General features: G+C 41.2%; 1 protein-coding gene across 1 annotated transcript in view; it reads left to right on the top strand.

Annotated features, from left to right (window-relative positions):
- The window catches only part of CSMD2 (CUB and Sushi multiple domains 2), a gene marked incomplete at both ends in the record, with an annotated part of 607,174 nt that overhangs the window by 444,525 nt on the left and 135,300 nt on the right, over window positions 1-27,349 (top strand). Inside the window, 5 exons of the mRNA XM_083370102.1 lie at window positions 1,091-1,217; window positions 6,098-6,300; window positions 12,486-12,677; window positions 14,641-14,779; window positions 18,026-18,213. Coding sequence (XP_083226228.1) covers window positions 1,091-1,217; window positions 6,098-6,300; window positions 12,486-12,677; window positions 14,641-14,779; window positions 18,026-18,213 — 849 coding nt within the window. The remainder of the gene's footprint in view (window positions 1-1,090; window positions 1,218-6,097; window positions 6,301-12,485; window positions 12,678-14,640; window positions 14,780-18,025; window positions 18,214-27,349) is intronic.

The raw sequence follows: 27,349 nt of genomic DNA, 5'->3' as shown, positions 1-27,349 counted from the left end.
AAGCTCCCTTAACAAATGTCTCATTTAACAACATAAATTTTAGGCTCAAATATAGTCGTATGTCGAGGATTACCTACATGTATATCTTCTAAAAAGAAAGGACAGCTAAAGTTAGAGTGGCAATATTTCCTTTATTACAAAGGATAGTCTTTTATTTCAGACAGCTAATTTTTATTAAGCTATGCATTCTCATAAAGTTTTTTCTTACTTTTGCTCTTGAATTTTCCTTTGTAAATTAAATTTGCTGACATAAACAATTAATAAAAATTATCCTTTTGAACCTCTTTCGGGTTTGCCCCTTTTCAGGTTTGTCTTTATTTTTTCCAAGAAAATATAATCACTGTAGCTGTAGGTGAATATGGATAGAATGGATATAGTTTTAAAATTGATTCCATTTTATTCACACAATGCATAAAACTAATTTAAGGTTGCTAAATTCACTCTTCTTCTGTTGCCTGATACATAGAATCATAAGTAATCAAAGGGTCTGTCATGTCCAAAATGCTAAGTCACAAAATACTTAATATTTAGAAATTTTGCAAATATCAGTGCTTCTCAACCGTGGCAATCTAAGACCTGTGGATTTCAGTTCCCAGAATTCCCCACCTAGCATGCATCTTGCACTAGCATGTTAGCTGGGGAATTCTGGGGGTTGAAGTCCACAAATCTTAAAGTTGCCAAGGTTCATTTATTTATTATGCTTATAGCGCCAAGAGAAACACTGCTTTAGATCTTCAACAGTTGAGTTTAAGAATGTTGTCCAAATTCAGCCAAATCTGCTTTTGGCGTTATTTTGATGGGCTCCCCTCCCTCATCTCTGTGTGTACACTAATCTGACACTTTTCAAGTGTGTGGAAGCACAACACACATCAACCCCCAGGTAGTTTGGTCAAAGGAAATTATGAAGCTGTAATTCTAATATATGGTGGGTACCCGAATGATAATAGTAGTTGGATGTTCTATATTTTCTGTAGCCTCTTTTCTCTAGAATCTCTTACTTGAATGGGGAGCAAAAGTAAAGTCTTCCCCAAAGGAAGAAGCAAAGGATGTTTAGAGTTCAGTTGCTGAATTGTTTTGTGGCTTCTTTCAGCTGAGTGTGGGGGCAGCATTCGAGGTGAGTCTTCAGGAAGAATCCTGTCTCCAGGGTTTCCAACGCCCTATGATCACAATCTCAACTGTGTCTGGACAATCGAAGCAGAGGCTGGTTGCACAATAGGGTAAGTTCAATGACTGGAAAAGATTAGATCGGCAACACCCCTACAACATCCAGCACTCATCTTGTCACTGTGATTTTGAGTCGATTACGTTGTGCTGCAAGCAGGGCACAGGTGTTTCTGTGCGGGACCATTTCTGCTCTGCAATTAAAAATAAAGAAATAGATGCATGAAAATGCCAGTGCCAAAACAACCCCAGCTCTTGGCAGGGATAGCCGAGTTCTACAACCTGTTTGAATTATGCAAATTGATTGCATTTGCATGATTTCTCTTGCTTTGCATACTTTAGTGTTTACTATTTGGCATCAACAGGAGGAGGATTAAAAAAAATAAGACTCAAGCTTCATAATCAGCAAATTAATCAGCCATACCTTTTTAAAAATATGAGTTGTGGATTAATCAGGGCAGATGAGCTAGTTTTAATTGGTCAAAAGTAAGGCTTGGTAAGACAGATTGGATTTAGTGCATTGTAGCAATAGAGAATGGGAAAATAGAAGGAGACCCCTGAAGTTCTAACACCCTCATAGTGGCTTCTCTGCTCTCGGGTGCTAATCACATTCATACCTGCACAGCTTCAGATGTGTTTAGAATATGGATTGCTGCCAGAGAGATGCAAAGCCCTTTTTCAAGAGCTTAGAAGAGAACACAAACAGTATAATATCAGCATGACAGCTTTCAAGGGTGCAATTTGAAAAAGATCTTGCTAGACAGAACGAAAGTGCTAGGTCCTCTCTTGAATTACCTGCCAAATTTAGCAAGAGGCATCCACAGAATCCTGTCAGATGCCTGAGACTAGGAAGTCAGCGCCATGTAGGTCAATACTACTTTTACCGTAAAGTTATGATAACAAAATCTGGCTACTTTGAATGGGCCTCCCTCCTCCCTCTCCCTCCTCCCTCTCTCCATCATTGTATAAACTTGGGAAGAACTTGCCTGTTACATTTAGTCACATTATATTTTTGCTTGGGAATCGGGGGCTCCTTTTATCTGATCAATACTTGATAGGTACTTTTCCTCCTGCCCTCAAAGCCATTCCTTCTGCTCTCTCCAACCCCAGATATTTGGTCAGAATGGTGCAATGTGCATTGTGATGTTCTGGTACAAGCCCTTTCCCTTATATACATATGTGCCCATATGAATGTTACATTGCAACATTATGAACAATCATTTGCCCCCACCGTCAAATTCCCATTTATTTGTGTGGTCTGGCTTGCTCTCCTTCTCTCCAAACTTCTCTTTCTTCATCCACGTTGGGGGTTCGGGGAGAGGATTTTAAGTTTACTTAAACATTTATGTCCCTATGAAGCTCCATAAACAAAGACACACTGCTTTCTTCTAAGCAGTTTGTTTATTTATTTATTTATTTATTTATTTATTTATTTATTTATTTATTTATTTATTTATTTATTTATTTATTAATGGGGCTTATATCCCGCCCTATCTCCCGAAGGACTCAGGGCGGCTAACAGCAATAATATACAATAAATACAGAAATTAAGATAAAATTAAAATTAAAGGCCTCTGTACAATAAATTAAAATTAAAAATTAAAAAAAAATAAAAATTAGAGTTAAAAATTGTAAACATAATTAAAATAAAAATGAAACATAATTAAATGCCTGTCAGTCCAGGTCAGCCAGTTGAAAAAGGAGTGTTTTGAGGCTGCGGCGAAAGGACTGGAGATCTGGGGCCATCCGAAGTTTCCTTTATAGTTCCTCACCTATAGACATCAATCTTGCCAAACTAAAGCAGCTACTTGTATTGTTAAAGATAGACTCTGAAAACCTCTAGGGAGAAGCTGTCTTGACCCTCTTCCTCTCAAACCATCAATCTAAACTTCATTGTCTCTTGCTCCTCTGGAACGCAGCCCCTCCCTCTTGGAAATCCAGACTACATTCCACCACAGACCCTTTGGTACTTCAAATTACATCCAACACTTCAGGTGTGATTGGATTGCTGGAATGCTCTACAATTTGGGCATTCCATTAATAGGACAAGTAGAACAGTTCCTTTTTGCACCCGTGTCTCTCTAGAAAATATTTTGGGAACCCTCACCATGAGCTTGTGTATACAGTATATGAGCATGCATGCATGACTTCTGGGCCATGCGGCAATCATGTAGCCTTTGATTGTTTATTGGATTGGTTCATTTTTATTTTAATGGCCCTGGTAAGTTTAAGGGGATACAATTTTAAAGAAGAATAGTATAAAACCAATCTTAAAACAGTATTAAAATAATACAACATACAATATTAAAACAAGATGGTATTTTTAAGCTTTCTGAAAGCTGACGGAAAACAGCTTAGCCCAGCCCAATCCTTTTTGCAGTCATATTATTATTATTATTATTATTATTATTATTATTATTATTATTATTATTATTATTTATTTGACTTATATACCGCCCTATTCCCATAGGACTCAGGGCGGTTTACAGGGCAATTAAAACCATACAATACAAAAGTTAAAATTAATTTAAAACAATTAATTAAATTTAAGCCCAAAAGTTAAAACTTTAAAACCCAATTAAAAACCCCTCAATCTAGGCCAGATAGCTCAAATAGCCAAGTTTTTAGGTCCCGGTGAAATGAATGGAGGTCGGGGGCAGTCCTAAGCTCCATAGGAAGTTGGTTCCAAAGGGCAGGTGCACCCACAGAGAAGGCCCTCACTCTGGGAGTCACCCGCCGGCAATCCTTCACCAGCGGTACACTAAGAAGGCCCTCCCTGTGGGAGCGCACAGGACGATGGGGAGTTAATGTCAGCAGCAGGTGTTCCCTCAGATAATCCGGACCCAAGCCATTTAGGGCTCTATAGGTCATCACCAGCACCTTGAATCTCACCCGGAGGGCAACTGGAAGCCAGTGCAGCTCACAGAAAAGAGGTGTCCCTCCCAAAAAGGGGTTCAGTCATCATTAACCAACACAACTGTGGGTTATTGAGTTGGGGAGGGCTGCAATTGATCTATGGAAGAATTGTAGTTTCCCTCAGCAGAATGCATTTTTGTGAAATTTCAAGGAATACTAAGCAACAAGCCAGAAGCTTTGACACTTTTTTTTTAAAAAAGCACATAGTTGGGTCTTTTAACTCAGTATTCCCAGTCTTCCTACAGTACAGTCCATCAAACTTTTATTGCGTCTTCAGTACAAATGTTTATGCTAATATAAATGTAACAAGTATATTAAATAAAAAGCCAGAGGGGCAGGCCTCCCTAAAACTCAGTCAATTAATAACCATGCAGTTCTCCAACATTTATAATACATCACCATCATACCTATTATTATGAAGATGGAATTAAAATATTAAAAATTTCATACTGCTGCCACTGACTACCATAAGGGGGGAAAAATCAATGATAAAGAAAAAAAAATAGAAGCGCTGTTCAGTTTGGCACAATTATAGAGAACCTTTAAAGAAACATCTGTTCTTTTCACTCTATCATCTCCTTCCCCACTCAGTCTAAAAGGATTTATTTCAAATGAATTTGCTTCTACCTGTTCAGTTATTCCTTCTCCTTCATAACAAGCGTATGATTTCCTGCATCTGTATATGATGCTATTTTCATGTTTCATTTCCTCCAAGCGATCGTCTATTATTAGGTGTCTTTTCTGCATATCTAATCTAATGAAATGACCAGCTTTTCTCCACATGGAAACTGAAGACAAATTGCAGAGTGACATAGAAGGACTAGATTTGTAACTGAGTCCTCAACCTCTCAAGTTAAACTGCAGTTCCCAAATTGTTGGGAGGAATTTTAAAATCTTAGAATTGGGGAAGCTACTTAGGTTAACTTCCTCCTCAGTTTAGCCAACTAAATTAAAACATCCTTAATCGTTGGCTTTCCAGTCTCTCCTTCAACAAATCCAATGTTTTACAACCTCCTTAGGGATTGTTTTCTTTGTCAAATTGTTTTTTTTCAATTAGGATTTTTTCCCCTTAACATTCAGTCACAATCGCCCTCTTTATAATGTATATCCATTACTCTCTACCCAGAATGAATGAAAACAGGACTCAGGTTCTTTCTGAGATTGCAGTGAGAAAGTTGTGTAGTACCAAAAATCAGAAGGAATCTGGTGGTGTTTAGACCAATATATATTATTAAAAAGCTTACAGGTAGTCCTCAACTTACGACCACATTTGAGCCAAAAAATTCTGTTGCTAAGCAAGACATTCATTAAGTTTTGCCCCTTTTGAGTTTTGCCCCTTTTTATAACCTTTCTTGACACAGATGTTAAGCGAATTACTGCAGTTGTTAAGTTAGTAACACGGTTGTTAAGTGATTCTGGCTTCCCCATTGATTTTTGCTTGTCAGAAGTTCACACATCATGATCCCATGATCCCTGGACACCGCAACTGTCATAAATACATGCCACATGCCAAGCATCTGAATTTTGATTAGGTGACCATGGGGATACGGTTAAGGTTGTAAGCAGTGGTGGGATTCAAATATGTGAAGAACCGGTTCTCTGTGTGGATGCCGCTTCCGATAGTCCGTTCTGGGCCTGGGCAACAAAAAATTAGCTACCAGTTCTGACGAAGTGGGGCAAACCGGCTAAATCCCACCGTTGGTTGTAAGTGTGAAAAAGGGTCATAAATCACCTTCTTTCAGTGTCATTGTAACTTTGAATAGTCCCTAAACGAATAATGCAAGTCGAGGACTTATCTATACACAGTTATCTTACTAATAAAGGTTATTAGCCTGAAAAAGGTGTTACCTGGCTTCTCTTTTTTATTTGATCCCTGTTTGATACCTGAAGAACATTATAACGTTACCTTCCTTCAATCCTTTCTTTTCTAAACTTTTCCTGTTCTCAAATACAAATCTAGTCTTGTTTGTAACTCTTCTCTCTCTCTTCCCTGTCCTGTTTTGCCCTCCCGCAAATACAGGCTCCACTTCATAGTTTTCCATACAGAGGACTTCCATGACGTCTTGAGAATCTGGGATGGGCCAGTGCAGAAGAGCATCCTGCTGAAAGAAGTCAGTGGTTCTGTCTTGCCCAATGACATTCACAGCACCTTCAACCTGGTGGTGCTTCAGTTCAACACGGACTTTTTCACCAGCAAACAGGGTTTTGCCATTCAGTTTTCAGGTAACTTTCACAGATGTCACCTGGTCTTCTGGGTCAGGAGAACAAAAACAGGAGGACCATTCCATAGGTGTTTTCAACTCTCTACGACTCTGCCTGCTAAACTGTACGAGGGATAATCCCCAAATTGATTAATTTCAGCATTCATGACATGCCAGTTCCTTAGCAATTTTGCCTCTTTCTCACTTTCTCAGGGAGATTTTACATTGACCCTTTCTGGTGTTAGGATCATCCCCAAAGTGAAATCCTTGAGAAATTAATGAAGAGTTTCTTCTCCTTCTGGAGAAATTCAGAGAAATCATCCATTCTCCACTCAGAGATTTAGTGGAGGATTGAAAAGGTCCGTTTATACAGCTGTTTTCTATATATAGTTGATCCAGAATAGCAACATAATTGTGGAACAGAATAGCTGGAGGTATTGTCTTCAGATGCATATTGTAATATTTGTACCAAGACTGTATTTAAATAATCTTAATATTTAACATTACTTAATATCCTACACTGACATATTAAATGTTAAATATTAAAAGAACACTAAAAAGAAAACTGACATTTGGAAAGGCCAAATAGATATGCCTTTATGTGCTTTTTTTTAAAACCAAGAGATTAAGAGAGCAGCCAAACCCGCAGGATTAGAGCTTTGGGTTATTCAAGAGAAACCCTTCCAGTGAACTAAGCCACTGCACCAGAGGGGTCTTGAAAGGGATCGTTTCTGCATATTTTAATACTCCAGCAGGTTTGCAATAAAATATGTTGACCCTAAGATAGTCAGTCCTTAAGCCATCTAATGCTTTAAAGGCTAAGACCAATACCTTGATCTGAACTTGGCAAACAATTACCTTCTCTGCCACATTTGCGTTCACAGAATTTAAACTATTACTCATGAATAGTCCTACATATAATGAGTTGAACCAATCCATGAGAGCCAGTTTGGCATAGTGGTTAAAGCATCAGGCCAGAAGCCAGGAGACTGTGAGCCCTGTTTTAGGTACAAAGCCGGCTGGGTGACCTTGGGCTAGTCACTGTCTCTCAGCCCAAGAAAACTGCAAGGCAGTCTCTGAGAATTGAACACAATTCAACAGAAGGGGGAAAAAATACAGAATCTAGCCAAGGCAGGGATAATTGCTGCCGTCCAACTAACGCAGAAAGATTTATAGCTGCAAAACTAGTAGAGTTAATCAAATGTTATTGTCGCTACCTGAAGATGCTGGGAAAGCACAGAGCCAAGAGAAACCCCTGAAAGTTGATTTTTTCAACGGGAGCAAAAGTTATTTCAGAACAGGCTGCATTGCAGTTTTCAGCCCAGAGTGATGACTAACCATCAGCATTTTGATTTGCCTCAGCGTGTTCACTTTCCTCCTGCCCATTATCTGTCTTAGGCAACATCGAAGTGAAACAGCTTCTTTCTAGAAATTAGATGAGGAAAAGCAATAGAGCTGAGTGCTAGTGAGGTATTTGGATGGATGGATAACAATATTACGAAAGAAATATTTGAGCATTGACTACAGTAACAAACAAGCACTGGTTTTTGTAAGAAATGAGGCTGAGATTGTGGGTTGGTGTCACAATCAACAGAGGAAAAGCCAAAAAAAAATAATAATTGGAGTGCAGGCTCCTAGGTCAGAATACCTATTGCTCAACCAGACCTTGCTTTTCTTCCTGGATTCATTTTCCAGGGACTAGACCGGTGTTTCTCAACCTCAGCAACTTTAAGGTGTCTAGTCTTCAGCTCCAAGGATTCCCCCTGTAGCATTGTTAAACACACGCTACTGATTTTAGACTTTAAAGTTGCCAAGGTTGAAAAATGCTGGACTAGACAGTATCCTTCTGGCTGGTTTGTTCATCCATGAAGCCAGTGTTTGCTTCTTTGGTGAGGAGATCTTCATCTGTGAATTATGCATGCTGAAAGAATCTGCAAGCATGCTTTGATTTATCTCAGCTGCATTTGTGCTAGAGTCCAGATCAAGACAAAGCCTAGGGCATTTACCTGCAAATGAAGAGCCAGATTTTTGACAACAAATTTCTGAGTGATCCATTCTCACTGTCCACATTTTGGCAAAGGCTTGACGAGTCCTAGAATTAGACATATTGGTTGGCAAAAAAAAAAGTTTCTTTTCTTCTCCGTCACTAGCTTAAGCTGAATTGGTCCCACCTGACTCTGTTTTTCTTTCACTGCTGTTCTAGTGATCACTCCTCTAGTTTTATTGCCTTAAAAAAATCTCAGACTTTTCTATTTTTTTTAAAAAAACAACCCTACTTATTTTAAACTCCTGAGCTTTAAAAAGAAAAAAGAAAACAAGGTTTCATTTCAGACAGCATTCTGGTACATCTGTAAAAGAATCAAACTTATCATTCCTGCTAAAAGCAAAATGTCAGAATCCATTTACCGTATATCATATTCATAAATGGAATGTTTCAAACATTATTCCATGGATTCTGCCATCTCCCAAAGAGAAGAGAATAGATGTTTATTGAACCAGTATTAGGCATTTCAAAGGAAAGGAGAAGCCTTTTGAACTGGGGAAACAAAAAGGAGGGCTAGCATCTGGCTTTTGTCACGGAAGAGAGCAATAAACATGAAGGGTCCTAAGTTCCTTTTTCCCACGAGAAGGATGATACGAGATAAAGGATGGGGGACTGACCAAATGGGGTTAAGGGGGGTTAAACCGGAAACTCTTTATAAGGTTTTACTTCGTGGAATAATATTAAGTCCTGTCTCGTTTCCTACAACCAAGCATGTCATAGTAAAGATTCTTTTTGGAATAGATTTGACTCCAAGAATTTTGTCTTCCTAAGACGTGGTTTGGGGTGGGTCCTGACACAAAATTCCTCTCAATCACAAGGGGAGGGGGCAGGGAGGAGGAGACAATGTGCACATTATAATTTATTTAACAGCATAGACAACATAGTGTTATAGCCGAATGCCAGGTAGAAATAGCAGATGGCTCGATGTAACAAGATGTAATAAGTAAACGGGAAAGTGTGCTGATGTATATATATGTATCTGATCTTTGTGCAACAGACTTGGATTTGTTAATCCCTACAGCCTTTTCCAGCTGGAGAAAGAAAAGTTTGAAATCAGTAATGCATGTTTAAGCATGCATCCTGGTCCAATCCATCCATATGTGTGCTCACTGTAGCTCAAAGAAAGTTTGTGCAAAGTCTTTTCTTATTGTCAAGGTTTCAACTCTGGACTATAATAGTGCAAATAATCCTAAAACATTTGCAGAATGCATTGCATTAGATATCAGTGATCTATGAGAGAATTTTCATGAACAGTTGATATATTTTAGCTACTTGGCTGCTACCACCTCACTTATTAGATCATTTAGCACACAGGTAGTCCTTATAACCAATTGACTGTTCACAGTTATGACAGCCTTGGGAATGTTCCTTTCTGGCCCATAAAGCATTTCTGGCTGTCATAAAACATTGTGCCACATTGACCACATTTCAAGTGCTTGGCAGCCAACTCTCAAACAGCCATTGGCCAAGCACCCTGCAATCATGTGATCATTGTTCACAATCTTCTCTGCTGACTTCCCTAAAAAGTCAGTGGGGAAGTCAGCAGGAAAAGTTGCAAGTGGAAGTGATAGAGGGATGGAGGGATGGATTCTCTCAGCCTCCCAAAGGATTGCCCCACCTTCAACAGAGAAAAGCTGAAATTCTTTGGCACACCACAGGAAAATTTGAGAGCAAAAGGGCTACCAGCTGGGAGGATTTCAGCTGTGCACAGTGCTGAAACCTCCTGGCAGGCAGCCCTTTCCCTCTCAAAAAGCTGCTGCCTAGAGGCGGCTCTTTTGCTTTATCCATTTGACAATCTGGACGATCGCTTAAGCACAGTTGGGATTGCTGGAATTGTGGTCACTGAACGAAGGAGTCATGTATGCATCTCCCTTAACGACTGCTTTGCTCAACTACTGAGATTTCTAACCCAATGGCAGCCATTAAACAAGGAGTACCTGCAGATTTCTAGTTTTGTGGTCCGAATTATATAATATCAATGCTGTAAACCCAGGATCCTTTGAGTTTTGACCTGTTTCGGGGGAAAAAATAGGGCATGAGCATACTTTTATGTTTTCAGAAGGGCATAGTAACCATGGTGGTGCAGTATTGCAGGCTAATTCTGCTGATTGCTGATTGCCAACAATTCAGCCATTTGATTCTCACAGGCTCAAGGTTCAATCAGCCTTCCATTCTTCTGAGGTTGGTAAAATGAGGATCAGATTGTTGGGGGCAATATGCTGACTTTGTAAACTGCTTAGAGAGGGCTGTAAAGCACCCTGAAGTGGTATATAAGTCTAAGTGCTATTGCTATTCTATTTGCTTGGACCCCAAATAGTGCATACAGTACTGGTAATACCATCCTCATATTGATATATTTATTTCACAACTTTCATTTAATAATAATAATAATAATAATAATAATAATAATAATAATAATAATAATAATAATAATAAGTTGGAAGGGACCTTGGAGGTCATCTAGTCCAACCCCCTGCTCAGGCAGGAAACCCTATACCATTTCAGGCAAATGGCTGTCCAGTCTCTTCTTAAAAACTTCCAGTGTTGGAGCATTCACCGCTTCTGGAGGCAGGTTGTTCCACTGGTTAATTGTTCTAACTGTCAGGAAGTTTCTCCTTAGTTCTAGGTTGCTTCTCTCCTTGACTAGTTTCCATCCGTTGCTTCTTGTCCTGCCTTCAGGTGCTTTGGAGAATAGCTTGACTCCCTCTTCTTTGTGGCAGCCCCTGAGATATTTGATGACTATCTGGTTCTAATCTGTCTTAAAAGTAAAGGTAAAGTTTCCCCCGCACATGCGTGCTAGTCATTTCCGACTCTAGGGGCCGGTGCTCATCTCCGTTTCAAAGCCGAAGAGCCAGCGCTTGTCCGAGGACGTCTCCGTGGTCATGTGGCCGGCATGACTAGACGCCAAAGGCGCACAGAACGCTGTCTTACTTTTCCCTAATTTCTTCCTTCTGCCCACCCACTGCTTTATGTCTTGCCTAAAGTGGAGTTTTGGTTGATCCTAAGGCGTTATCAGCTAATAGCTCTTTGTAGATGTATGTGGCTGCTTTTTGAAGTAAACAGGATTGCATTGTTTGTCTTAAATGCTGATTCAGCCAGCAAAAAGCAGGCTTCTCTACAGAACGTTTGAAGATGGGAAAAAAAAGGCTTATATGATTTATTGGCTAAAACTAGCATTGTGTTTCAAAGTCAGAAGAAATTTTAGCTTGTCCAGGAACAAATTTCTGAGTGACCTCATGGGTTAGCACTAAAAGGAATGTAAGGGAATATGCACAAACTGCTTTGAATTACAGAAGGATGCACATGACCTCCTGAAGCACAGCACCAAAGGACTGGACAAAAAGATTGGCTGGACAATTGCACTGAATTTCTCCAGGGAAATTTTCCAACAATTTCTCAAGCACAGGACTCTATCATACAGTCTTAGAACAGCATGGCTCCTGAAAATCCTTCTGGGAAGAGCTCCTTTTGATCTTTTCCTTTGGAATTTACTAGGAAAATAGAAAGGCAGGGAGGGTCTGACATCCAGGTTTTAGTATTCCCTGTGTTCATCTGCAGTTAGGCATACCTGGCCTAATTTGGCCATTCAAATGAAATCAAACTGCTTACAAATGTCAATAACTGCATTTCCGTGTTCTTTCTGATGCCTGAAGAACACTCGTGGCTACTGGCATCGTCCAAAATCCTGCAGTGGAAGGGAGGAAAAGGGTCAGGTCTGAAGACCCGGGGTCTTCAGACTTGACCCTTTTATGACTTGTGGACTTCAACTCCCAGAATTCCTCAGCCAGCATGCCTGGCTGAGGAATTCTGGGAGTTGAAATCCACAAGTCATAAAAGGGCCACGTTTGAAGACCTCAGAGTTACACCATCAGTATTGTACTCCATGATGGACAATGATGGACTTGATGGATTCCATGCCTCCTTTGTTCTGCTTAGCAATCAGGAACATGATGTTTTCTGCCTTGTTTCCCTCTGAAGCCATCCTTGCTCTAATTATGTGCAAGGTGGCTGCTCTTTGCACCCTGAGCACCTCCAGGAAATGCAGTGTACTATGCTCAACATGAATGTCATGTCATACCTTCAGAGTTTATGGAACAATTGAAAAATTCAGTGAATAATTCTGTTCCCTTGGTTCATCCCATTCCCTGACTTTTTGCTCTTAGTGTCCACCGCCACCTCCTGCAACGACCCTGGGGTTCCACAAAACGGGAGTCGGAGCGGTGACAGCAAGGAGGCAGGAGACAACATCATTTTCCAGTGCGATCCAGGATACACCTTGCAGGGGGACGCCAAGATCAGCTGTGTGCAGATTGAGAACAGGTTCTTCTGGCAGCCTGACCCACCCACCTGCATAGGTACAGATGGGTAGAACAGGTCCATGATTGCAAATCAGAGCCAATGACACTGTAATCTGGTCAGGCCTTTCCTTCTCAGGATTCAGATATTCAATTGTATATTGTATATTCAATATACAAAAAGAGCCTTGGTGGAGCAGTGGGCTAATGCCTCCTTAAGTAACACCAGCTGCCTGCAATTAATGCAGGTTCGAGTCCCACCAGGCTCAAGGTTGACTCAGCCTTCCATCCTTCCGAGGTAGGTAAAATGAGGACCCAGATTGTTGGGGGCAATAAGCTGACTTTGTAATAATACCGCTTGGGGGTGTGTGTGAAAGCCCTAATAAGCAGGCATATACATAGAATGAAGGCTACTGCTACGTTTGTAAGCCGCCCTGAGTCTTCGGAGAAGGGCGGGATATAAATGGAATTAAAATAAAAAATAAAATAAAATTAGTTGTGCTGGGGCACTTTACTCTTTTCCCTCTTTGGGGTTAAGAGCCGGTGTTAAGCAGAATGATAGAGCAAACATCTAAGCAACTTGTAGGGTGGGATTCAAAGTAGCCCTTTGGGGGTCCCAATCAAGGGAAATTGAATGAAATATATTCCTTTCTTAAACTAGCTTAAGAATATGTTTTCGGTCCCACTCCAGTGTTCTTTCTCTTCTTTTAGTGCACGGGTCTCCAAACTTGGCAACTTTTTAAGACTTGTGGACTTCAATTCCCAGCCATCGGCAGGACTGGCTGGGGAATTCTGGAAGTTGAAATCCACAATGCCTTAAAATTGCCAAGTTTGGAGACCCCTGTTTTAGTGGAAGGCAGCCTCGGGCTTCTTTATTTTAAGTGAGCAACTTAATAACATGACACATCCCTAGCAGAGTGGGAAACGGGTAATTGGATGTGAACAGTTCTGTCAGGATGGAGATTTACATTTGTTAGACAAACGTCAAGGGCATGTTAACGTGAACCTGCTTGCAAGGAGCTATTGGTACAATGAGCAAATGTTGATGAACCCACACAACAACAGCTTCGCTTCCCAAGAAATGCATACTCTTTTTATGAATGAGCTGACTTCTAGTTTTGAAGCCTCATTAAGCTTGTCTGGATTTAGTTTTGTGGCTTAAACCTAACAGAGGAAGGTATTAGCTGAGGAGTAGAACTGCAAAAGAGAGCTAGTTTGATAGAGGTTGAGGCACCAATCTAGGAACCGGGAGACTGTGAGTTCTAGCTCTAGTCCTTCCTTAGGCGCAAAGCCTGGGTGACCTTGAGCCAGTCACTCTCTCTCAGCCCTAGAAGGAGATAACGACAAACACTTCTGAAAACATTGCCAAGAAAACTGCAAAGACTTATCCAGGCAATTGCCAGGACCCAAGATTCACACACACACAAACACACACACACACACACACACACACACACACACACACACACACACAGAGAGAGAGAGAGAGAGAGAGAGAGAGAGAGAGAGAGAGAGAGAGAGAGACGGTGGGGGGAGGTGTCTGGAAGAACAAATGTATACTCGCTTTCAGAACTTGAGTGTTTGTCATGTAAAATGCACACTGAAATTAACTTCAGAATAAGCAACAAAAAAGTGCTTCATTTGTTTAGTGTCACTTTTACAAAAGGGGGAAATGGCCTGTAACTTAGTTCAAGGTTCACGCAACATCAGCAAGTTATCAGGGCGCTGGCAGGAATGGGAGCAGGCTTTGCAGAATTTTATGACAATGGGTTAAGCTAGCCATGAGTTTTCTCAAGCAAAGCAGGAGTGAAGGGAGGTTTTGGGGGACGAAGGAGTAAAGTGCGAAAGCATTCTCATTTTGCTGCGCAAGCCATGGTTAAATACAGGTGAAAACCTGGTCTTAGACTGCCTCAGGTTTAAAGCCTTAATTTGTCCTAAATGCAGGCATAGGTTGTTCGAGGGGTCTCTCAAAAGAGGGTGTGCAAAACAAGCTGTGGTTCTTCTCTCTCCTGTCCTCCTTTAGCACCCTGTGGTGGGATCCTGGCAGGACCTTCAGGGGTGATCTTGTCCCCCGGTTACCCAGAGCCTTACCCTCCAGGAAAAGAGTGTGATTGGAAGCTGACCGTCTCACCGGATTATGTCATTGCTCTGGTGTTTCAAACGTAAGTGCCCCAGATGGATGCAACTCAGTAAACTGAGATTAAACCTGTTGGTTCTCTCTGAAGAAATCACCATTCTGCGCTCTAGGGGGTCCGATGGCACAGTGGCTTAATGACACTCGGTTTGTCAGCAAGAAATGGTTGGCACTCTGGCAGTTCAAGCCCATAACACGCATGGCAGAAGGACCTCCCATCCTTTGCCCCTAGCTCCTGTCCACCGAGCAGTTCGAAAGCTTGTAAAAATGCAAGTAGATAAATAGGTACCACTCTGGTGGGAAAAGCTAGCAGCGTTCCATGCTGGGGCTGGATCTGACCGGATGCGAGGCAAAGTCGGTGGAAGAAAGCCCAGATAACCCGACATTCTCCCGAATGCTACTAGTCAGCTGGTGCAAAGCTAGTTCGCCCTCTGTGGTATGCCATGGGTAGTGCACATGCATGAACAAAATGAACTAGCAATCTTAGGCTGCCAGAAATATTCTGTATTAAAAAAAAACACATTGTAGACTTCCTTGGTTATATACGCCATATACTAAAACAAAAACAAAAAAAACACCACTCCTTTCTATATTGTTACTGTCTGTGACAGTTTCCCAAAAAAGAGGGGGTTGATTCACAGAAAAAAGAATCAACTATGCCAACAGAGAGTTGCAAACCTTCTCTATTATCTGGGGAAAGACCTGCCTTGATGCAGGATCATAGGAAGACTGTTGGGGGGGAAATCAAAATGTCTGTGCTCCAAAGTGAGTGGAGATATATTGGTCAAAAATGGGGAGTAGTTTTAAAATGGCCAGAAGTACTTTACAAACTCTAAAGCACCCATTCTAAGGCTGTCGTGCAGGAAGTTGAAAAATACCTGTAAAAAAAAACCTGGATAGAAGCTCATTGTTATACAAAGCTGATTTTGCTTCCTTCATAAAATATTCATTTCTTGCAGCAAACCACATTTTCTAGAAGGATTCCCACATCTTAAAAGTTCCCAACTTGAAGCAAACATAACACCGTGGTATACAAATTAATCTACATGCTGTAGTTTTTATTACTGATGCATAATCTGCACTCTGTTTTTGCAGCGAAGCGCAACTGTGAGATTCACTACAGTAGTTTTCAAGTCTACGCTGCTTCTTGCACCATACCATTTCCCGCAGAGTATTCTGCACTTAAGCCTACAACATGGCATTATCTACTTAGAAAAGTAGATATAAATTCATATCACCAACCAACACACTTCTGCTGCCACCACAATTTATATACAGTATATTTAGCCGCTGAACAACCATGGGGGGCATTAACAACGCCTGCACTTTGTTGATTTATTCGCTAGGTATTCATTTAGTCTTACTCATGCTTTTTTCTTTAATAATTTAAACTATTTTAATTAAATTCATTGTCATACTTTACTAAAGATTTAGGAAGGAACGTGCAAGCTCATACAAACTAATAAAGGATGAGAAAAAGAAAAGAAGAAAAAAATCAAAGAAATGCTAAAAGTGCATGAAAGGAGAAAAATATAAAAAGAAAAAGGAAAGAGGAATAGAAATAATAAAAAAAAGATTTAAAGAAGTGATATCCAGTCTACTCTGAACCAGTTAGAAGTTTAATTATAAGTTTACCTCTTCCTCTATGGCTACACAACATAATTATCTTTCTATAACATGTTTTCTGCAAACATCAAAACCGTGAATCATCAGCTGATTTTTTTCTGTTTCACGTAAAATATCTGCAAGAAGCTTCCAATAAACATAGATATTACCTCTTCCCTGATCAAACAAATCAATTTAATCATCTCATCAAATTCCATCCTCTTCGCCAACCATTCCTCCATTGCAGATAGCGCTGAATCTTTTCATCTTTGTGCAAATAATAATCTTGCTGCAGTTATATTCCTGCTTTATCTTCATCATCTATAGCTCTACCACTTTCACCAGTCATCTTTCCATACAATTTATATAACCATCCTTTCAAACAATTTATAGCAATTTACAATCTATAGCTCTACCACTTTTCATAAACGTATAATTTTTTTTTCATAATTCAAGCCAATTCCCATTTGTCGTAAATGTTCTCCAAGTCAACAAAAATGCAGTACTTTTCTTAACATTCATATATTTTTCAATGCCTTCTGAAGAGCAAAAATCTTGTCTGTACAGCCTGACATCAAAACCACTTCCCAAATGTTATTCATTGCCACCTCTTATACCCAATTCATCAGAATTCCACCAGGTCTCTTCCCAGACATACTTAATAAAATAGCCCTTGTGTAGATTTTCCATTTACTCTCATTTCTGTGCCTTGCCTTATATAAAGGAATAACAAGGACATTCCTTCAAGGGCCAGGTACGGTATGATTCTTCATTTGTCAATTGACTTGATGACATCCAATTCCAAATGACTCTGGGCAGCTCACAATACACCAAACGATATGGAAACTACACACACACACACACACACAGAGAGAGAGAGAGAGAGAGAGACAGAGAGACAGAGAGACAGAGAGAGAGAGAGAGACATCCTACTATTAAATACAGTACATTGTGTTGTTTAAGTGTTCCCTTTATTTTTTTGAGCAGTATATATATATATATATATATATATATATATATATATATATATATATATATATATATATATATATATATATATATATATATATTCACACACACACACACATACGTGCGTGTGTGTGTTTGTGTGTTTGTGTGTGTAAATTTTTTTGGGATTTAATTTAATTTAATTTTATTAGATTTATATACCGCCCTTTCCCGAAGGACTCAGGGCGGTTTACAGGGTATTTAAAATCAAGCAATACAAAATACAATTGGTAACAAAGAATTAAAGGGAGACTGATATAGCTATTTCAAACTTATTTGTTCTCATCAGTCAGCCAGACCCTTCTGAGATTCAAACCTGGGCTGATTGCCTAATGTCTCCCTTTATTCTTTGTTAGCAAGCCAAAAAATTTACACACACACACACACACACACACACACACACACACATGCACGTATGTGTGTGTGTGTGTGAATATATATATATATATATATATATATATATATATATATATATATATATATATATATATATATATATATATATATATATATATATATATAATGAGATATGAACATGCCTCTGTTCTTGTCTTGCCATGTTTTGCCATTGTTGTTCTGAGGCTGAGGGAGTTCCATGATATCACTGGTCTTTGTACTCAGATATTTGATACACTCGCTTTTCTTTTCTTCTCCCTTTCAGGTTTAATTTGGAACCAGGGTATGATTTCCTGCACATCTATGATGGGCCCAGCTCACTTAGCCCCCTGATTGGGAGTTTCTATGATACCCAAGTACCAGAGAGGATTGAGAGCAGCAGTAACAACCTGTTCCTGGCCTTCCGCAGTGATGCTTCTGTCAGCAACACAGGATTCGTAATCCATTACACAGGTATGTCATCTATCCGGTAGATATGCATGTCATCCTTACTGTCTTCCTTCATGTACCTGCAGGCAGATTTCAAATCTCATTTGATTCAGATGTATCAGCTGCAAAAAAAAACAACACAAATCTATTCCTGCATTTATGAGTGCTTGTAAATATATTGGGGTGTGAGGTGGCTGGATGGAGTCACTGAAGCAGTAGGCGTGAGCTTAAATGGACTCCAGAAGATGGTGGAAGACAGGAAGGCCTGGAGGAACGTTGTCCATAGGGTCGCGATGAGTCGGACACGACTTCGCAGCTAACAACAACAACAAAAATATATTGGATAGCTATATTGGAATTCAGCTCCATCTTTCCCCACCCATTGAGCCCACTCTTGTAATCTTTGTGGTGACATGGTTTTGTACCCTGGAATTATAGCTGCTGGAGTCAAGTCCAATAATCAATTAAAAGGCATGCAATAAAGCTGATGTAATCATTTTTGTTATGTGGTAAAGTCTGAGAATTAAGACCTTGTAAGAAAGAAATTAGAAAAATATATTTTTGAAAGAAAAGTCATCTGCTAAGTGGGTGCATCATAGGAGTAGGAGGAAATTGTAGAGGTGACTTACATGTTTTATTTTGCCCTTTCCCCATTCCTCCTCTGTATTAGAGCAATCTAGACCCTTCTTGGTCATTGTTAGAGAGCAGTGTGTGCTCTCTTTCTATTCCCTTCTGGGTTTTGGTTTCTGCCCTGTTGAAGCACATCAGGTGCAATACTTTCATGCTGCAGTGGGTTTAAAAGATCACACAGGCATTTAGCATGCACCAGAGGGAAGGAGGTGGGAGAAAAAACTATTTGTATTCTATGGAGAATGCATTGATCTCATTTTTATCTGTTACCCTTCTCTCTTGCCAACCCTAGTTCATTCAAAGTGGAGAAGAAAACTTTTTCAAGTTTTCTTCGTTCTTTGGTTCATGTAAGAAACACTCTAACTGATGGAACTTAGGGATGGATATATAGATCTTGCTACAAGAGATATCATCTTAGCACATCAGTCTGAACAACGGCCCATGAACACGATGTTGATAATGGCAATCTGGCCAGCTGGCATTGCGTTGACTCTTCACGTAGAGTAGTGCACCACTTTGAGACACTTTGTCATGTCAGAAGAAAGTGACATGGGGTGAATCACCTAACTGAAGTATCTGGCTAGTGATGCCCACACTCCAAAAAGACAGGGTTGTGCCCAGCCTTCCTTCTACTTTGCATAGATGTGCAAATAAGTGAATGGTTAAAACAAAGCAAACGTGTGTGTGTGTGTGTGTGTGTATGAGTGGGAAACCACAAGGAAATGAAACTCCTAGATGGAAGACAGTGGCAAAGTAGTTTTGTAGAGTTTCTAAGGAAACTACCTAGCTGTGTCTATGTAATCAATGGAGGATAGATTCAAGTAAAGAGATTTTTTATGCCTGGATTCAGAACCTAAAAATGCTAAGCAGGACCAAATAAAATAAACAAGAAATCCCAGAACTCAAGAAGTCAAAAAAATTGCAGCAAGACAGCAAGTAAGTTCTTTCTTACTATTGTCAAGGAAGCTAACTGTGTCCATTCAGATACAAGATCTTTCCCAAAAAGATATTCTGGACCTAATAAACACTCCTTATTTGGAATCTCCAAAACATCACTCCTGAGAACTAAAAGAGATAAAATTTTTGAGCTTCTCTCTTCTGGGTTTATGCTGAGATGTGTATGAGTGTCTCAAAATGTATGTAGCTTAGATTGTATGCAACCCATATGTTTTCACAGTATATTTTATCTCAGTATAAAATGTTCTCTCTCAAGAAAGGGTAGCTTAGAAATTCACCATGTTATTCACTACACAGAGAAATTTTCACTACAGGGGGGAAAAATCCTCAACTTCAGCAATAACATGCTTCTTCAAGTTCATTGATTGATACCCAACCAGTTAATTTGTAATGGATTCCTTCAACAACAAACAATCAGTTTTTGCCATTGCTTTTGATGAAGGAGAGGGCTGATTAAGTCAAGGACACATCTGGAAATGGAAGTTTCCTGCTTCTCTTTCCCCCCCTCTCCTTCTCCCCCTCCCTCTCTCCTTGTTCTGTTCCAGCCTACTACCGGCCCTGCAGAAAAGGCAGGGACAACCCCTTTGCAAAAGGCTGGAAGTAAGCCCGCCAAATTTATTTACACAAAACAGATCCAAAACAGAGCAAACTGAGCAAAACAAAACACGAACCACTAAAACAGGAGCTATTCAAACAGTTGCCTTCAGCAAACCAGCCCTCCCACACATTCCCCTTTTATACAGTTCAGGGCGTGGCTTCTCTCTGCCTCCTTCTGAGAAGCCCCATTGCCTTCCTCTTTTTACTCCTGATTGACTGCCTCCTGCGTTGGGTGTCCTTGAACAGGGCCAGCTGTGGGTCATCTTCATCCATGCTGTCAGGCTCACACAGCTGGGTCTGCGTAGTGACCAGATGGGAGGGGCCTGGCTGAGGGCTCTGTGGAGCCTCAAGGCCATCATCAGCAAGCTCTCCAACACCCTCAGCAACTCTCCAACACCCCCCTCCTCCTCCTCTGAATCGTCCGACCCAACTGCCGAACCCACAGGCTGACCCTGAATCACAACAGAGCAGTTCCTACATGCCTGAAGGGATTGAGATCTAAGGCTGCTGTAGTGGATGACTTGGACATCCAGCATCATTTTAAGATGGTTATAGGAAGAAAGTACCATGGGAAAAGACCCTCAAGAAAACACCAGATTCAGTGGAGTTTGCAAGCCCCCCCTATTGTGTAGTGGGTCCGACGCAAGGAAGAGACGCCAGCCGGTGTGTGAGTTCTGCTCTTTATTGAAGGGGGTAGTGAACTGGGGAATGTGGGCTACCTGGCCTCCTTATATACCTGGCCAGGTAAGCTAACAGCCAATGGGGTTGGCCCTAGGTTTCCCGCCGAAACTGGGTTTCCCGCCGAAACCATCCAGGCCAACGCCCCCTGGTGGCTGTTGCTATGCAGGTGCCTGCATACATAACACCCCCCCTCCTTCTCTGTCAGTACTTTGTTGTGCAATGTGAAGTGTTATTTTATTCCTCTCCAAGTAAGCATCAAGACAGAGATCAAGCACAAGTAGCTAAGATGCCTGACGGGGGTGGGAGGCATCACGTCAAGCCAAAGATGTAGCTGCTACTTTGATAAAAGGCAACTTGGCTCTTCAAAACAACAAGAATAAGTGTAGAGTGATCACAGGAATATAGTAGGACGGGGGAATTTTTTTTTTTTTTTAGCAAAAACAGGCTTCGTAATAAGCTTTAGAAATAAAGACCGTGGAAAGAGAAGAAAAGTTTCTTTCCCTGCTTCTCTGACTTATCAGTGGCTTACTGGTATTGATCTATGAAGAACGGCTTTTATGACCTAGCATAGGGGTACGCAACCTCGGCTCTTTTATGACTCGTGGACTTCAACTCCCAGAATTCCTGAGCCAGCCAGGCTGAGGGGAAAGGGAGAGATTTCCAAGCTGAGCTAGGCTGGCTCAGGAATTCTGGGAGTTGAAGTCCACGAGTCATAAAAGAGCCAAAGTTGCCTATCCCTGGCCTAGCATCGTCCAGGCAACCAGTCTGGGTCACCACTTGGGGGGGTTAGATTATACAGTAGATGACTAGCACACAAATCAACTAAAGCCCTCCCAAAGACTCTGTAGCTTCAGAAGGAAAACAAAAACAAAAACAGGAGTCATCTACAAAATACACTGTGTGGGATACATGGGCCGAAGACAAGCAGAAAGCATCCACGAATACCAACTAGCAGTCAGAGGACCTGAGGAAAACTCCTTAATTGAACAACACATTGACAGACTTCACCATAGTTTCAACTGGGAAACTGAGCATCCTAGATCATCTAAGTCCAAAAACACAAGAGAATTCCTGGAAGCCTGGCCCTCAGGCAAATCAGCACATAGAGATAAACCTACACACCATTCAAAAGAGACAATCAAAAAGCTAAAAGACCACAATATCACTTCACCAGCAATCAAAACCCAGATAAGCAGCAATTAACACCAAGATTAATACTAGACCAACAATCAAGCAGTAAACAATACCCCAATCAAGGAACTACTAATTGAGGCAAACAATCAACCAGTAAACAGCCTAATCAAGGAACTACCACGAACACTCCCACCAAGCCAGTTGTATATAAAAAGACAGCAAATCCCGCTCTCTTTTAGCACTGATGCTGTTACATAATGAAACAACCAAGCTTACAGAGCACCAAGGACCCCACAGTTCAAACTACTGCATGTAGGCAATATCTTTAGCTGTTGGTGAATTCTTTCTGACAGGGGCCCTTTACAGATATGAGAAGGCCCTGGATGACCGAGAAAATAGACTGTGACTATCACCTCCAATGTGCAAACAATACCCTTTTACAGATCTGAAGTGAGGGTGTGTCAATCCAGAAATACTTCAGACTCATTTCCCACGTGTCCATCCATCACCTAGAAAACAGAGTTTTGCTAATGGTACAGAAGCAATTTGCAAGGAAATCAGAACAGATGACCTACTTAACGAGGAAATGCTAACAGGACAAGTTTGAACCATTGGAGGAAGGAAGACAGAAGACTCTCCTCCTCCTTCTCCTCCTCCTCCTCCTCCTCCTCCTCCTCCTCCTCCTCCTCCTCCTCCTCCTCCTCCCCCTCCTCCTCCCCATGGCAATCTAATCCCCACATATGGTTTCTGATTGTGCCAGGGCCATGCTGTTCACAATTAAAATAAAATATAATAAAAAGTTCTGGTCCTTTAATGAGCAATTTTCAAATGACAAAACCTCTAGATTAATCAAAGCCTCTAATTATATTTTATGCATGAAGAAAGAAAAAAAAAGATTATACACGGGAACGTGAGGGGAAAAAATCCCCACACACATTTGGCTAATTTCTTTGTTTCAAGTCTTGACTGATTTTTAATCTCTCTCTGTCTTTTTGTCCGTCTGTTAAAACTGACCACCGTGCTCATCTGCTTAGAAGTAAACCTCAACTGAGTTAAAAGAAGCCCCTTCCTTGGTGACAGAGCTGTCTGTAATCACCTTTCAATTATCTTGGCTGTGTTGCTCATCAAGTTAAGAGATTCGCTCTGGAAAGGGACCTTTGCTCAGTTGGAGAGATGCTTGAGGAATTTAATTTTTTTTTTATAAATTCTAATACAATCAGCATCTTCTCGATTAATGTGGGGCAGGAATTTATAGCTCTCCACCAGCTTTTGCAATTCCTACATTTTCCAAGGTAACTTTCTTAAAGCTGCAGTGCATCAATTTTACTCATGTCAGATCTGCTCTATGGCTACGGAGCCAGAACTTCTGGACTCACCAGAATGGAAAGTTGTTTGTTGTTTGTTGCACGGAACGCTGTTGCCTTCCCACCATAGTGGTCCCTATTTTTCTACTTGCATTTTTACGCACTTTCGAACTGCTAGGTTGGCAGAAGCTGGGACGAGTAACAGGCGCTCACTATATATATATAAAAGTAAAAATAAAGGGAACACTTAAACAACACAATGTACTATATTTAATAGTAGGATGTCTTATCTTGTGTTCCCTTTTAATTTTTTGAGCAGTATATATATTTGTCAAGTCATTTGAATATGCCTTGCTAATTAACTCTTTCTTTCTTGTTTTGGCCTAACTCAAGGCTATCCACAGGATATATGACAGCTCATTATTTGTGTAAATTATTCAAATTGCTAATAAAGAATTTCAGGGAGGCTGAGATGATCATTTGGAACTTCTTATGTTCTCATCAGTCAGTCATACCCTTCGAATCTCAGATAAAAAGGGTATGACTGACTGATGAGAACATAAGAAGTTCGAAATGATCATCTCAGACTCCCTAAAATTCTTTATTAGCAATTTGAATAATTTACACACACACACACACACACACACACACACACACATGCCTGTAAATGTTCTTTCTGCTCAAAGCTGTGATGAAGGATTATCTTTTTCTTCTTGATTTCTCTTTGTCAGATCCCGCTCTTTCTTTTCCAACAGTTACTGATGTTTCTGTTGTTGTTTTGAATGATCTCCATCCTGAGTATAATTATACATTATCTTAGCCTGATTATAATTAAAGTCAGTGCAGATAGTAATTGGCCTGTTCAGGAAAGCAGATTGTTTCCTTGCTGTTTTTCGTAAGCAGGGATCCTTAACAAAAGTTAGACTTGTAGTTTGGGCTGTTATGTTCTCTTTAAATAATGGATCACTTTTTGCCATATGGCATTCTCCAATATTTCTTGGAATTGAATCAGGGAGTATCTGAAAGAGGAAAGGCAAAACAATCAAGATGGCTAATGCAGGTTGTGTGATTGATATCCCGGCCTTTTTTTTTTGCAAGCATTGCAAAAATTGCAAAAACTTCACCGATGTGACTTTGATCATACCACGTTTTTAATATAAATAAATAATTAACGTAATTGTTTTCAATTTATAAATTCATTGATAAAGACAAGTTTTTTAAAAAACCTAATAATAAAATTACAAAATGTATATTGTGATGCCCATTGAAAGAGGATGAAGTATCAATCACATGACCAGATTGCCTTTTTGACACACATACACAGACACATATACTCCAATCCTGGATCTCAAACAAACATAAACAATGATCTGGGACTGAGTTTCGTTTGGCTTTCAGGCATGTATTTCAGACAGAGAAGCATGGAAACAGAAATGTGGGATCCTACATTTCTGCAGGTAAATAATACACAATTTGTGATTGATAGACCCATGAGGTCTCTGCCTTGGCTAGACATGGCTTAAGACTAGAACCTTTGTTTTCCCCTGAGTTGAAGCAAAGAGATTTGCAACTTCCATTCTTGTAACAGGCAGACAGTAATTGGCCTCTGAGCAGGACAAGTCTGGAATTAATAATATATTCCACTAGGTTTAGGTTTAGGTTTTATTTAATTTATATACCGCCCTTCTCCCTGGGGACTCAGGGCGGTTCACAGGGCATATATAATTACGATACAAAAGTTAAAATAAGATTAAACCAATGCCCAAATAAAAACAATAATACAATAATAAAAACAACTATTTTAAAAACCCATATTCCCCCATCAGGCCAGACCAGCTAATTCGAATAAATGGGTCTTCAGGCTGCGACGGAAGGTTCAGAGGTCTGATGTCATCCGGAGCTCCACCGGCAGTTGATTCCAAAGTGCCGGAGCGCCCACAGAGAAGGCTCTCCCCCTGGGGGCCACCAGTCGGCATTCTCTGACCGGAGGCACCCTGAGGAGGCCCTCTCTGTGGGAACGCACAGGGCGGAGGGGAGTTGACGCCGGCAGCAAGTGGTCCCTGAGGTAACCCGGACCCATGCCATGTAAGGACTTGAAGATCATAACCAAGACCTTGAACCTCACCCGGAAGACAACTGGTAGCCAATGCAGCTCGCGGAGCAAAGGTGTAACATGGGAGTACCGGGAAACTCCCAAGACAACTCTCGCGGCCGCATTCTGTACCAGCTGGAGCCTCCGAGTGGTCTTCAAGGGAAGCCCCATGTAGAGAGCATTACAGTAGTCAAGGCGAGAGGTCACGAGCGCATGAGTGACCGTGCACAGGGCATCCCGGTCCAGATAGGGCCGCAACTGGTGCACCAGGCGAACCTGGGCGAAAGCCCCCCTAGTCACGGCCACTATATGGTCTTCCAGGGTTAGCCGTGAATCTAGGAGGACTCCCAATTTGCGAGCCCTATCCACGGGGGGTAAAAGCTCACCCCCCATAGAAAGAGATGGAACATTTTGAATGTCCCGGGATGCCGGAATGCACAGCCACTCAGTCTTGTCAGGGTTGAGTTGAAGTCTGTTCCTCCCCATCCAGACCCGAACCGCCTCCAGGCAACGGGACATCACAGCGAGGGCATCACTGGGGTGGTTTGGGGTCGAAAAGAAAAGTTGGGTATCATCGGCATATTGATGATACCCAACTCCAAAACCACGAATGATCTCACCCAGCGGTTTCATGTAGATGTTGAACAGGAGAGGCGAGAGAACCGACCCCTGAGGAACTCCACAAACGAGAGACCTAGGGGCCGATCTCTGCCCCCCTGCCAACACCGACTGCGAGCGTCCCAGGAGATAGGAGGAGAACCACTGAAGAACTGTGCCTCCCACTCCCAATCCCCTGAGACGCCGCAGCAAGATACCATGGTCGATGGTATTGAAAGCCGCCGAGAGGTCTAATAGGACAAGGACAGAGGAATATCCCCTGTCCCGTGCCCTCCAGAGATCATTCACCAGAGCGACCAATGCCGTCTCCGTGCTGTACCCGGGCCTGAAACCCGATTGGTAGGGGTCCAGAAAATCCGCTTCATCCAGGACCAGAGGGAGCTGATGCGCCACCACACTCTCAACAACCTTCACAAGAAAGCGAAGGTTGGAGACTGGACGAAAGTTGTTCAATCCAGCTGGGTCCAAGGCAGGCTTCTTGAGGAGAGGTCTCACCACCGCCTCCTTCAAGACGGTGGGGAAATAACCCTCACTCAAGGAAGCAGATATAACCGCCTGGAGCCAGCCTCGTGTCCTCTCCCTGGCTGCATAAACCAGCCAGGAAGGGCACGGGTCCAACAAACATGTGGAGGAGCTCAGCCTCCCCATAATCCTGTCCACTTCATCAGGGGTCACAGAATCAAACTCTTCCCAGGTAACATTGACAAGACCGCCCGTGTCCTGATCGCCTGACTCTGCCCAGTTGGAGTCACTAACCCTGAATTCAGCAATTCACTCTCCATTTCAGGCTGTAGAGACTGATCTCAAGGACTGTAAATCTAACTTTACATGGATTTGAATATTGGCACTGATGCACTTCACCATTTGTTCCTGATTAACAACCTAGAAATGGTTGTTTGGGCACTGATGAAGAATTTTGTAGTTATGATGATTAACAAAAACCATCTTTTGAGCTAGTACTTGGAATTCATAACCAGACAATGTAAATGGATTGTAAATGGATTTTCTGTGCCCTTCCTGTAGCCTAAAGATTGATATTGCACCACTGGAAAGATAAATGTATGGCACATTTTACTCAATGGATTGAGGGCTTGATTGCACGTGTCACCTACTGTATGAACAAACTGCCATATTCTGTATGGACAGA

Source organism: Vipera ursinii (assembly GCF_947247035.1).
Source record: "Vipera ursinii genome assembly, chromosome: 9".
Lineage (NCBI taxonomy): Eukaryota > Metazoa > Chordata > Lepidosauria > Squamata > Viperidae > Vipera > Vipera ursinii.
Note: the sequence above shows the minus strand (reverse complement) of the source record. Positions and strands in the feature narration are given on the sequence as shown.